The sequence below is a fragment of the Cotesia glomerata genome, linkage group LG3, assembly GCF_020080835.1.
Source record: "Cotesia glomerata isolate CgM1 linkage group LG3, MPM_Cglom_v2.3, whole genome shotgun sequence".
NCBI classification, from domain to species: domain Eukaryota; kingdom Metazoa; phylum Arthropoda; class Insecta; order Hymenoptera; family Braconidae; genus Cotesia; species Cotesia glomerata.
The window spans coordinates 8,332,738-8,346,780 of record NC_058160.1 but is presented as its reverse complement, the minus strand read 5'-3'; the positions used below and the strand labels follow the sequence as shown (position 1 = coordinate 8,346,780).

At 32.6% G+C, this 14,043-nt stretch overlaps 1 protein-coding gene across 11 annotated transcripts in view; it reads right to left on the bottom strand.

Annotated features, from left to right (window-relative positions):
* LOC123261682 (basement membrane-specific heparan sulfate proteoglycan core protein) overlaps positions 1 to 14,043 on the bottom strand; it is a 136,431-nt gene that overhangs the window by 11,305 nt on the left and 111,083 nt on the right. For 9 of the 11 annotated variants that reach the window (XM_044723408.1, XM_044723409.1, XM_044723418.1 and 6 more), the window contains 14 exons: positions 13,803 to 13,986; positions 13,449 to 13,656; positions 10,954 to 11,094; positions 9,054 to 10,872; positions 8,211 to 8,350; positions 7,960 to 8,137; positions 6,330 to 6,359; positions 4,467 to 6,266; positions 4,125 to 4,385; positions 3,215 to 3,481; positions 2,145 to 2,423; positions 1,779 to 1,939; positions 688 to 995; positions 128 to 597 (listed from right to left, as the gene is read on the bottom strand). In XM_044723408.1, coding sequence (XP_044579343.1) covers positions 128 to 597; positions 688 to 995; positions 1,779 to 1,939; positions 2,145 to 2,423; positions 3,215 to 3,481; positions 4,125 to 4,385; positions 4,467 to 6,266; positions 6,330 to 6,359; positions 7,960 to 8,137; positions 8,211 to 8,350; positions 9,054 to 10,872; positions 10,954 to 11,094; positions 13,449 to 13,656; positions 13,803 to 13,986 — 6,246 coding nt within the window. The remainder of the gene's footprint in view (positions 1 to 127; positions 598 to 687; positions 996 to 1,778; positions 1,940 to 2,144; positions 2,424 to 3,214; positions 3,482 to 4,124; positions 4,386 to 4,466; positions 6,267 to 6,329; positions 6,360 to 7,959; positions 8,138 to 8,210; positions 8,351 to 9,053; positions 10,873 to 10,953; positions 11,095 to 13,448; positions 13,657 to 13,802; positions 13,987 to 14,043) is intronic. The other 2 variants (XM_044723407.1, XM_044723415.1) reach the window with 1 other exon arrangement.

Genomic DNA, 14,043 nt, shown 5'->3' with positions numbered 1-14,043 from the left:
CAAGTAGAATAAAAAAAAATAGAATATGTTAATTTTTCACCTAGTTTATGGCCCAAAATGGGTTTGACCCCACTTGTTATTAATTACCTAAAAAAAATGACTAATCAAATAAAAATGAATTACTCACCTGGATAACAAGACTCGCCAACATTATCGCAAAGATTACCACTGTATCCTGTACGACAGAGACAGGTGTAACCATTTTTGGTCGGAGCTTCTTGACAAACACCGAAATTATGACAAGGATTTTTAGAACAGGTCTCGCATGTTGATACGCCAACACTATCAATTTCATCACCAATAAGGTCAAGTGGTTTGTCATTAACAACAACTCGAGAAATGCATCCAACAAAACCAACGTAGTTCGTTCCCGCTTGTTGATGATAAGTAACCGAACTAGGTACGCCACCGACATAAAGTGGTTCTTTCAAATCTAATCTCTGTTTTCTGCCTATGGCTGCAGCTTTGTAAGGGCCTTCTCCATCAACTAGCATATAACTATCCTTTCTAGTACGATGAAGTTTGATGGTATGCCACTCGTCCAAAGATATTGATTTATTTGATCGAATTGTTGCAGTACCAGAGCCAAGATCAAATCTAAATAAAATAATAATATAACATAAGTAACATTATAGAATATATTTTTAAGAACTTTTTACTAAAATAAATATATATTATTTTTTTCACCTGAATTCTGGATAACCATCGTTCAATAATAAAGAAACAAGATCTCCGGTACCGTCTGGAGATTCGGCGTTATAGAGAATTGTTCCATCGTAATGTTCTGGCTTGAAAGACACTTCAATGTTAAATCTAAGATAAGAATCCGGTAACGATGGGAGGGCAATATAACTACGAGGTGCCTGGTTAAATTTCGGTACAACTCCCGTTACCACCAAAACTTTCGGAACTTCAGTGCTCACTATACTATTGGATACATTGCATATATATGTTCCTGCATCCTCAGCCCTTACTTTAGATAATTGTATTTTATTCTGCATAAAAAAATTATTTATATTAGAAAAATTACCATGCGTACACAGAAAGAAAAATTTCTTGACTGGAGAACAAAATTCTTGGCTCAAGAAAATTTTCGGGTGCCTGAAAAAAGACCGAAGCTGTGTTGGCCGAAGTAAAAAATTTTTCTTGAAATTCTATTCTTGGTGGAAGTAATTTTTTCTTAATTCAAATTATCATAAATACTTGATACAATAAATATTTATATTTGATCAAGATTTTTAGATACTTTAGGAAAGCAGCGTTACCTACTTCAGCTGAGAAAAAAATTTTCTCACCTTGAGAAAATTTTTCCCTTGAATATTTGATACCCATTTTATATTATTTTGGCGTGCAATTATACATATTGAATGAAAAAAAATGATGAAATATTATTTGATCTTCCCATTTGACATGTTAATCAATAAAAATATTAATGAAAATTTACTTCTATCGAGATATTTAATTTTTTGGAGCAAGAGAGAAATTTTCTCAAGACAAGAAAATTTACTTCTATCAAGAACTAAATTTTTTGGAGCAAGAGGCTGAATTTTCTGAAAACAAGATTTTCTTGACTTAAATGAATTTTCTTGGATCAAGATACGTATTTCTTAAAGCAAGAGAATTAATTTTGTTGGAATAAGTGAAATTTCTTGTGTCAAAAAAAAAAATTTTTTTCTCTCAAGAAAATAATTAGGAAGAAAAATATTTTCTTGGCTCAAGTGAACTTTTTTTTCTGTGTAGAATTCAAAAGATACCACTAATAATTAAAAAATTCATACGTCATTTATTATCGGCATTGGTAGAATACCACCGAGTTTACTCCACTTGTACGTTATTGGTTTTTCTGAATTCCATTCCGATGGAGCGCTACATTCAAGTGCGATACTCGAACCATACGGTACGTTTTTTACTTCGATAGCTGGTTCATCGTTTTCACCACCTGTACATAAAATTATTCAATTTGTTACAACTATTTTATATAAAAAAAATTTTTAAAAGATTTGGATAAATTTTTTAGAAAATTTTACTTACAATTAGATCAATAAATTTGTGTGAATTAAAAAGCACAAAAAAATTTTATTGAGTTAAATAATTATTATTTTAATTATACAGTATAGTATGTAAAAAATAGTTATTTTAAATACCTTGAACAACGAGATTGTATTCTTGCTCAAATGCACCTTCAGATGAATCAACTCGACACTTGTAAATACCGCTGTCACGCATTTGTATGTCACTGAATCTCAGATTTTCTTCATAGCTGCGTGCAGAATATGGCAGTGGATCACGATCGGCTCTGAACCATTGATATTGTGGGCGACCAGAAGAATATCGTGAAGAAAATACACATCGTAGTTCAAATGTGTCTCCAACGTTTATGATATCGGCAGACGGTTCAATGTGAACGGTAGGACCAGCAGGCTCTATAATATTAAAAAAAAAAACAATAATAAATAAATAAATAAATAATTTACCAACAGCAATAGATTTTTGGCGAGAAAAAAATAAATATTTAAAACAACAACAATCATATAATAAAATAAAAAAAAATAATGAAACTAAACTAACAAAAAAGCACTAATGATTAGATTAAAAACATTAAGATATATGCAAACACACACACGGGACACAAAAATCTCAAAACAAACCACGTCGTCGCTGAAGATAGTGGCGATATCGCGAGATGCAGCAGAAACGTTCATCAGTAGCGTGGTTGCAGTGAACATAGCCATCACAAATGTTATCCAACGGAATGCATTCTTGACTTCTGCATAGGTACAGTCCCTTAGCAAATTGTACCGAAGGATATATTGGCATGCAATCCGCAAACGAATTAACAACTAAATCATAACGCGAGTCATAAAATAACTTAGTCATTAATGTTAATTAATGATATCAGAGATGATGCCATTGTCAAACGTTTCTCAACATAATTAAATTTTTAGCAGAAATCAAACCATTCAATTTATATAATATAAATAAAATTTCAAAAACATAGGCATGAAAATAATTATCACACAACTTTTCATCATCTTATCGATTGTATTTACTGTTTGAAAAATGATGAAAAGTAACAACAAAAATTTAAAATCCCATAACACTGAATTATTCAAACTAACAACAATAAAAAAAAAAACCATGAGCAAATGAAAAAAAATTTTTTGTTCAATGAAATTGTAGATAAATAAAGTACAAATATTATTATTTTACTTACGTGAAACATGAAGAATAACATAATCACTTGCAAATCTTTGAGCATTACGAATTTGACAGATGTATCGGCCGCTATCCTCGGGTCTAACTCTTGTTAATTCCAAATAATTATCTCTGACTCGTGCATTTTGTGGCAATTGTTGACCATCTTTGGTCCAATGTATCAAGCCTTGCTCCTTTGATTCACATCGCAATCGTACTGAGTTTCCTGCTTGAGTATTGACATCTCGTTCTACAGCACGCACTCCTACATCATCATAAGTATTTTCTAAAAAAAAAAAAAATATTAATAATAAGATATATCAGCTGTAACTCAATACTTGATATCAACTATAGTTGTGGAAATATTTCTCTTTTAAAAGTAAAAAATAATTTTAGTAAGTAGAAATAGAAATTCTGAAATTCTTTTTTTTTCTGAAAAAGTCTTTTTTAATCTTAACAATTTTTTATTTGATTTAATAAGTTGGAATATTTGGCAGATTTCGGAATCTGTGAGACGAAGTATTCTTAATTAATAAGACTTTCTGAAGAGAATTATTGCGGCTACAAAAAGAGTTATTTTGAGTTTATCTTTGTTTTTAATACTTTATGCAGAAAATTTGTGCGGCTGTTGAAAGAATTGTTCAGAGATTTTTTAAATAATTAAGAATTCAACAGAAAATGAGTGTGACTGTAAAAGTGTTGTTCAGAGTTTTTCAGAATTATTAATATTTTCTGTAGAAGATTATAATTATTGTTGAAAAATCAATTTGGAATTTTTTATTAATTATTTAAGATAATGTGTTAAAGTTTTTTGATAAATATTATTGAAGTTTATTGAGAAATTATTTCAACTATAGTGAAATATTGTCCGACGTTATCAAATTTATAATAAAAATAATAAAATTTTGTATAAAAAAGTGTATAATTACCATTGACCAACACTTCAGCTACAGCTTCAGCCGCACCAGCATCATTAGTTGCTTTGCATACATATTTTCCTGCATCTTCATATGTAATTCCATGGAATTGAAGCAAACCTTGGTTATGAGATACCGAGCGTGGTAATGATCGACCGATTGCAGCCCATTCTATTCTCAGCGGTTGATCTCCAGTTGCAGTACAAGTGATGGATGGACTTTCGCCAGGTGCTACTACTTGTCGATTTGGATGTAGGTCAATTCTTGGCGGTGCTAAAAAAAAATGAAAAAATAAAAGATTATTTAGAATAGAATTGAAACTTATACTAAATTATTAAAGTATTAAATACTTACAAATAATTTCGAGATGAGATTTAGCTCTAAACAATTCAGCACCATCATGATTTAATCCTAAACAGATGTACTCGCCAGCAGCTTCTTTAGTAACTTCAGGAATACTTAAAACACCATTGTGAACGGTACTGCCAGCAGGGAGAGATTGTCGATCACTTCTCTTCCAATCCAAATAAATACGTGAGTCATCAGGACCAACTACTTGACATCGAATTTCAACTCTTCCCCCACTGGGTATTCTCAAATAATCATCTGGAATCCGCACTCCCTCATTCGTTTTTCTAGGTGTCGATACTTGAGAACCAGATCCAGGACGATTGTAATTTGGTGGACAAGGCATGTCACCTCGACAAGGCTGACTAACATCAACATCATTGTCATTATAATCATCATCAACGCGAACATGAACTCTTTCTTCAATTATTCCAGCAGCATTGGTAGCTTGACAAGTGTATGATCCTTCATCGTCTAATGACATTGATACTATGTCAAGAACAGCGGATAAAGGTGTAGCTGGTGATGACCTCACTGGTGTCAATAGATGGAAGTTGGTATTGTGTTTAGTCCAAGCAACAGCCGGCTGTGGAATTCCATCAGCACGACAAGTTAATTTCAATCTATCGCGAAGTCTGACTTTAATCATTCCATCGCTTGGTGTAATAGTTATTACTGGAGGAGATTGTACTTCTATTCGCGCAGTAGCTGAGGTTGAGGCAACTTGATTTGATGCTGAGCACATGTACATGCCATCATCATTTATTGAAATATTTGTGAATCGTAGCAGGCCACCAGGAAGCTGTTCAATATTTGGACCAAGAGGACGATTATCTTGACGAGTCCAATGAACTTCTGGTACAGGATAACCAGCAACTACTCGACATTGTAAATCCGTAGATCCACCAGTGATTACTGTTTGAATATTCCTTGGATAAAGTTCAAGAATAGGAGCTTCACGCGGTTCGACTTCTATTATGGCACTTGCTTCGAATGTATCAGCAGAGTTAGCAGCTCGACAAATGTAAACTCCTCTATCAGATACTTGAGCTTTGACTATTTTTAAAACGTTACCATACTGCTGAATGTTCGGGCCAAGTGATGATTCTCCGTGTTTTGACCACTTGACTCTTAATTCAGGATCACGATCATCAATCAGACATTTAACTTCAGCAATTGTCCCTTGAGATACAGTTTGTCTTTCAGGCTCAACTCTTACCTTCGGTCGAGTTTTTTTCGAGTGTATTGAAACTTTTGCGCTATTACTCGTTTGGGTTCCTTGGTAGCTAGTAGCAATGCATACATAAACACCAGAGTCATTTGGCTCAGGATTATTGATTGTTAAAACACCGTCTCGCTGACTTGCTGATACTGGAAGTGGAAGTCCTGATGATCTGGTCCAACTAACATTGGAATGATGATTAGAACGAGTGCACACCATACGGATGATATCGCCACTAGATCCTATCCACTCATGAGGTGTGATAACAGGCCCTTTATCATAACCGACAGTTGGTGGTTTATCGGGATTATTAGTTACGTATAGAACTGTTGTTTGTTCACTAACACCAAGTTGATTTCTAGCAATACATTTATATTCAGCAGCATCACTCATTGACACAGCTGGTATCCTCCATATATTGTTTTGGAAAATAGCTTCTGGATTAATTTCACCGTCAATACGTATCCAGTCTACTTCTGGTGTAGGATTACCCGTTACTTCACAATGGAATTCTATTGGCTCTCCTTCTTTTATTTGTTGATATGATGGACGGATTATAGCTTTTGGTTCAGTAGGACCAGAACCTAACAAAAAAAAGTTTTCATTGATTTTTTTGCGTTCATTATATTGTTAATTATTTAAAGTACCTGATATTTCTAACATACTTTGAGGAAAAGCTGCATCCATTACAAATAATTATTAAATAAATTAATTTTCTTTCTTTTTTTTAAATAAATATATAAGGTATAATAAATGAATTCCGGAAAAAATTTTAAAGTTATGAAAAATTCATATTATTTCATTAAAATTATAATAAAATAAAAATAATAATAATAATAACTAGCAACTTTGCAGTCACTTATTGACTTCCGTGACTTGTGAACTATAAATGAATAAAATTTTGCTTTATTAAATAATGACTTTTGTTAAATTGTACTGTACTTAATTTATAGCCATAATTTATAGCTAAATTTGTCATTAAAGACAAATTTGGGAACTGGGGAAATAAAGGATAAAGGGGGGAGGAGGGACCTTACTCAGTAGGAATTTTTCGGTAACCGAAAAAATAATTCAGACAGCCCAGACCGGGACTCGAACCCGGATCATTTGGTTACGCGCCAAAGGCTATTGACATTTTTAAAGATATAAGCTTATCCTGATATTACACTCATCAAGACCTTTCATTTAAATACCCACATCATTTTTTTACATATATATTATATATATATATATATATATTATAAATATGTATATATGAAAAATATATCAAAATGCATGTGGGTACTCAAATGAAAGCTCTTGATGAGTGTAACATCGGGATGAGCTTATATCTTTAAAAACTTCAATAGTTAAGAAAGTACAGTACAATTTAACAAAAGTCATTATTTAATAAAGCAAAATTTTATTCATTTATAGTTCACAATTCACGGCAGTCAATAAGTGACTGCAAAGTTGCTAGTTATTATTATTATTATTTTTATTTTATTATAATTTTAATGAAATAATATGAATTTTTCATAACTTTAAAATTTTTTCCGGGTCTATTTTTTCCAATTACCATAGTAAATATATTAAATAGATTAAATGAAAAATTAGGGAATTGTTTAGTTTCACGGTGATGTTTAAAACATTTTTTTAAAATTATTCTATCTAGCGGTGGATTACAATAATTTATCATGAAAATTTGTAAAAATAAATTCTTTTTTTTGCCCTCCGGGCGGAAAGTGGCAACTTTCGTCCCGCTGCGCTAAACTAAGTTGCCGCTTTCCGCCTTCGTCGGACAAAAAAATAGTATACACTCCTCGGGAAGTAAATAAGAAAGCCTCAGATCACATGTTTGTTGACCTCGGCTTCGCCTCGGCCAACAATTACATGTGATCTGAGACATTTCTTACTTTACTTCCCTAGGTGTGTAATATACTATTTTGCCCTCCGGGCGGAAAGTGGCAACTTTCGTCCCGCTGCGCTAAACTAAGTTGCCGCTTTCCGCCTTCGTCGGACAAAAATAGTATACACTCCTCGGGAAGTAAATAAGAAAGCCTCAGATCACATGTTTGTTGACCTCGGCTTCGCCTCGGCCAACAATTACATGTGATCTGAGACATTTCTTACTTTACTTCCCTAGGTGTGTAATATACTATTTTTAATTATTCTATTTTTGATGGACTTTTAAAAAAAAAAATGAGATTGTTTAAAAAAAATTTTAAATATCATTTTTATGAATTGAAGCATTTTGGACCGTAAAATAAAAAAATGACCAAAAATTGTACTGCTTACCTCCTACAGTTAGAGTAACTTTTTCAATTGCAACGTCAATACCATCAGTAACTTGACAGATGTAGACACCGCTATCTGATACCTTAACATCACGAATGATAAGAAGACCTCTGGCATCATCTAAACTGCGGTCTGGTAATCTTCCACCTTCTTTCTCCCAACGAATACGAAGAAGTGTCTGTAAAAAAAAATATCAATAAAATGATCTTTGAATCATTTATTAATATTTAATAAGATAAAAAATCTTGTACATTATCTGATGATCGTCCAGAACAATGATATCTCACTGTACTTCCAGTGTGAACTATTTGGAATTTATTTTCTTGAACTGACACAATAATTCTTGGTGGTTGTACTAAGGGATATAATGGATCAGTTGATGTATCCTCGGCTATAAAAATAAAAAAAATTAATTCACAAATTTGATAAAATAACTATTAAGTTAGTCATAATTAATAAAGCACAAGCATCTATATAACAAAAACTACAACAATAAATTACTGTGCGTCAATTATAACTTATAACAGTTAATCAGTTAACAAAAGACAATAAAATTTCGGACAAAAACGTAAGCTGAACGAAAAATGATTTCGTTCGGCCAACCTGGTAATATCGTTGTAGAAATTACGGCTAATTCAGTCTCATAACGATCCAAAATATAACATTCAACGTTGCAAGGATAATCTCCAAAGTGAACACGTAATGTTTTATATGCTCCATTTTTAGTAGGTATAATAGGGCTGTAATCCATGACCCATGCTGTCATGGGTAATCCATTAAAAGATGTCAATTCAAAGTGAATTTGCATTGTATAAGTATGATTGTATTCACATTTAAAATCCACAGTAGAATTGCGCGTTGCTGCCGGTTTGATAGGCATTAAGCCTACACGTAGTTCAGCTAAATCATCATGCACTTTAATGATATATATTATTTAACATTCCAGTTGTAAATATTCATTCCCAAAAGTATATTTTTAAAATAATAAATCATGAGTTATGGTTATGAGCTATCACATAATATTGTAGCAGATAAAATGCATTGTTAGTTAATACAAATAATATTAATTTAAATTTATTGATAATAAAACTTACCAATACTTTCACAATATTGACCATCAAAACCAGACAAACAGTGACACTTTACTTGTCCTCCGCGAATTAATTCACAACCTTCTTCATGATCATTGCATGGACATAATCTACAAGATCCAAGAATACTATCTGATCTATCAGTGGAATTACGATAATATCCCCGAGCACAAGACTCACAAGAAGTACCGCTGTATCCTTGAGGACATCGGCAAGCTTCTACTTGAGTAGCTCTTCTATTGCCAGTAGGATTTTCTACAGCTGTGTCTAGACTGATATCGCTTATAAAAGAATCAATCATTCCTTCACTGTATGACGCTCTAACCAGAATAGTTTCCAGATTTGACAATACAACCATTAAATCAGATCTTGAAGCACTTTTAGGGCCTTCGGTGGATAATCTTCGCCATTCTGTTTCTCTTAGTGGCACAGTGTAGGTCATAGATATATTAGGATATGGTTCTCGTGAATTAACCCAATAAAGTGTTATACCATTACCAATGAGCATAACATCTTGATCCTTCAGAGGCTTGGATTCATGATGTGCGCTGAATCTCTGAGTTAAAGTTAAATTTCCTCCATAACTTTTAACTTTGTTTCCGGTAAAGGTTGATGGCAATGACCAAAACAGTCTACGATTACGATTGGCTCGCGTATAATGATAACCAATTTCATTACTTAAAACATCAATATTAAATTCATCATCAATGGTATCAGATCGTGAAGCATCGGTGAGAGTAAAGCCATGATGAGAATCTATAAACCATGAAGGAATTTGCTGCAAATACAAGGAGCTCTCGTGACATTGATTGCTTACACCATTGCAGAAACATTCGTTACATCCATTTGGATTTTCTGATGACAGTCCAAAAGTAGAAGGCTTACAGCGATTACAGTCAAGTCCTTCTACATTTGATTTACATGTACATTGTCCGCTAATACATTGATCATATTGTGAACCAGCTGGATTGCAATTACACCTTGTAGGTAGTGTTTCACCGGATCGTCGACAGTCTTCAGATGTTCCTTGTGTCGCATTACCTTGGTAACCGGGTTCACAAATTTCACAGTTATCTCCTGTTGTATGATCACCACAATTTTCACAAGTTCCAGTTTCTGGGTCACAATGAGTAGAGTGTCCGTTGCAATTGCAGGGTTCACAAGTACCAAGGTAAAGACCTTCACTGGCACGGGTATATCCAACAGCACAATCTTCACAAGAGAGTCCGGTGTAACCAACAGGACAGCTGCATTCTTCAACTTCAACAGCACGCTCTTTTCCGGTGTTGTGTTTTTCAGCTGTGTCCAATGATACTTCTGATAAAGCAGCTTCATCAGTGTATGAAGTGTAAGTTGCTTTAATTCTTATCGCTTCAACATCAGCTAACGCCATCAGTAAATGATCTCTGTTAGCAGGACGACCATCTCTTCGCTGCCAAAACTGTTCTAATAGTGGAACAGTGAATGATTGCAAGATGTTAGGCTCCAGCGATTCTTTTGAGTAATACAATAAGTCAATATTATTGGCACTTATTAATACGACATCAGCCGCATTATTTTTCGAACTTTGTCCACCAGGAGATGGTACAGATCTTACGGCATATTTTAGATTGCCACCGTATGATGTTACTTGGTCACCCAAAAATATACTAGGAAGCTGCCAGTAATAAACGTCACCTTTTCCTCGGTTAGGGAAATCATCGTAGACTATTTCTCGTTTATTTGAGTCAAGACGAATTCCTGAAACCATTGCTGATGCATTCGGATTCGATGACTCAATCAATGAAAAGTCTCGAATAGAATTAGTAAAAGAAACATGAATCTAAAATAATATATAAAAATATTATTGTAATTAAGTTTTTTTAAAAACAGTTTGATGGATTGTAGTAATAGAAAATCTTACTTCATTTCTAAACCAATTAGAAGCTACACATCGATCGGTTATTCCCATACAGAAACAGCTTATACATCCAAATTGATTTTTTGAAGCTAAGTTAAATGTATTTGGCTTGCATTGATCACACGTTAAACCAGTTGCATATTGCTGCAGTAATTAAACATTTTATTTTATTTTAATTTCATTCAGTCAAGTCACAGAAATTGAAATTTTATCAATATATATTAAAATTGAAGAGTTTAGAATCATGTTTTATGGTATTACTAGCTGTTAGTCGCCCGCTCTGCTGGGCACTTTATAGAATCGTATTTTTAGATCTAGACTTGAAATTTAATTAGAATATTGTTTTGACTTGCACAGATTCCTAATTCTATTGAATTGGCATGCACCTTTTATCCATGTAATTATTCTAGCTAATATTCATTGTAACTTTTAATGTGCAATCATTATAACATTCCCGTGTCTTTCTTACAAAAATGAATAATAATTAATATGAAAAAAAAAAAAATTAGTAAAACGGTTCACCCTAAAGGCCATCCCTGCAACTTCCCGCTAATTCCATACCTGGGCGCTTAAAATTGTACTTATGACGTTTTTGAGATTTTTGAGCTCAAAATATAATTTATGTGATATTTTGAGCTCGCTGAGCTCAAAGAGATATTATTTCTATGCATTTGAGCTCTTCGAGCTCAAAAATCTGATAGAAGTTTCATAGAACTCTACTTTTGGAATTTTCAAACCGCAATAACTTTTGAATAGATCAACCGATTTTCACGCGGTTGGCGGCATTCGACGCAGTTTTATCAGCCCTATAAAGAATTTTCAGGTTTTAATTGATCGAACCAAAAATTTCGGAGTAATTTCGAAAAAAAACCCTTTTTTCGGTTTTCTTTCGTTCACTATATCTCTCGAACGAATTAACCGATTTCGACCATCTTGGTGGCGATCGACGTGGTTTTTTATTGTCTAGAGCTGATTAGTTTTTGGAATCGATCGATAGAGCCGTTTAAAAGTTATCGAAAAAAAAACCACATTTGAAAAAATTTTTTTCTTAGTTTTTTCAAGATTTCTCAAAATCTACTGATTCGAATCGGTCCAAATTATACTCAAAATCTAAGTTTGGCCAAGCTCTTTCAAATGGCACCAACCACGATAAAATCGGATGAGCCGTTCAAAAGTTACAAGCGGTTCACATAATTTCACACACACACACACACACACACCGTGACAACCTCGCGGGAGTAGTCAGGGAAGCTTCCTATGACCTTCAAACGTCGAGATCTGATGAAAACTCGATTTTTGCAAAACGGGGTGAAAACAATAACTTCCCGATTTTTGAAAATCTTCGATTTTCTTAGCGGGAAGTTAAAAATTTGTAATGAGCATTGAAAGTTTCAGTTAAAGAAATTGAAGATCTCATAAGTGAAGAAATCTGCCTAGTATATAAGCATAACCAATAGAATTAAAAAATTTATTTTAAACAAATGACAACCGAATAGAATAAATTTAGCTACAATAAAATTTCATTATTTCTAATTCAAAAAAATATATGTTCCGAATAATTAATCACCAACGTATCATATACTAAAATCTTCTCCAAAACACGCTGCATCTTATGGTATAATTATTATTCCGATCGGTTCAGTAGTTTTCGCAGTATAACCGGACAAAAAAATCGGCTCTCCATTTATTAGTATAGATAATGTATGGTTTATACAAATACCAATTTTTTATCATAAACTATGTTGTACAAATATATTTATTTTTTAAGATTAAATTGCTGATAATATAATTAATAGCACAGACGATCAAAGAATTATAATCCCATTTTTTTCATTAATTAAATATAACAAGCGTTATTTTGTAAATTTTTTCAAAAATTTTATTGTTCGATAGAAATTATATAAAAATAATTATCGATAATTCTTGTTATTATCTATAATTATTTGCTTTTGAATTTTTCATGAAGTGTGAACCAGACAATGAATCTTAATTTTAAACTATCGATGTTCATTCACACATTTTTATTACATGAGTTTATCATCTTAAATTATTATCTTTTTTGTATTTTGCACCACTGAGTTTAACTCTTTATTTTTTAATTTTTATATTCAAATTTATACTTTTCTTGTATTTATCATAACTACATTCCAAATTTAAGAAAAACGATTTTTCTTAATACCTAAAATTTTGAAATTTTATATCTTCGTTATTCATGCGTGTATTTTATTATAATTTTTTGTATACTTTTGCCATTTGGCTATACTGCTTTGGCATTGAAATTAAATAATAATAATAAATAAATAAATAAATTATTACCCTTGGATTCTAATCTCTTCAAATAATTAATAATGATAACTTTCATACATATACTTACTCAAATACCATATTCCAAAAAAAAAAAATTTATACATATACATATGAAAGCAGTGAAAAGTATAAAAAAATGTTTAATTTATTATTTAAATATTATACTTTGTCATAATAAAACTTTTGTATACCTTGCATCGACATTTTCCATCAACGTCTAAAGAAGTTGTAAAACTTCCGTCAGGATCGCATTGTTGATCACGTACGCACATGTCACCAGGAATAATTGGATTTCCATGATAACCAACCGAACACCTTTCACACCTCTCTCCAGTGTATCCAGGAGGGCAGTCACAGATCGGCCGATTGTTGGAACCAAGTTTGCATGTTCGAGCAAATCTGTTGTAAATATATTAAATTAATAAATTTAAACGATTGGCCAGTTTGGAAACGATTCAATCAATAACAAATAGTACAAGAGAAGAAAAATTACTTATGAAAACTTATCAATGTTAAAAACTTTCAATGAAAAATTATAAACTCACTGATTGGAAGGATTTGTCAATGGACATGGGCACTGCAAGCACGGAATGTTTCGTACTGGATCTCCGTAGTAACCAGGAGGACAAGATCCCATGTCTTTTTCACTGGTGCATTCACCTAGCCATAGTCCACTCTTACGTCTGCGATAACCAGGAGCGCAATCCTCACAAGAATAACCACTGTATCCTATAAGTTTAATTTTATGCAATAATGTCCATTTAAGACTTAATTTAACGTGGAATT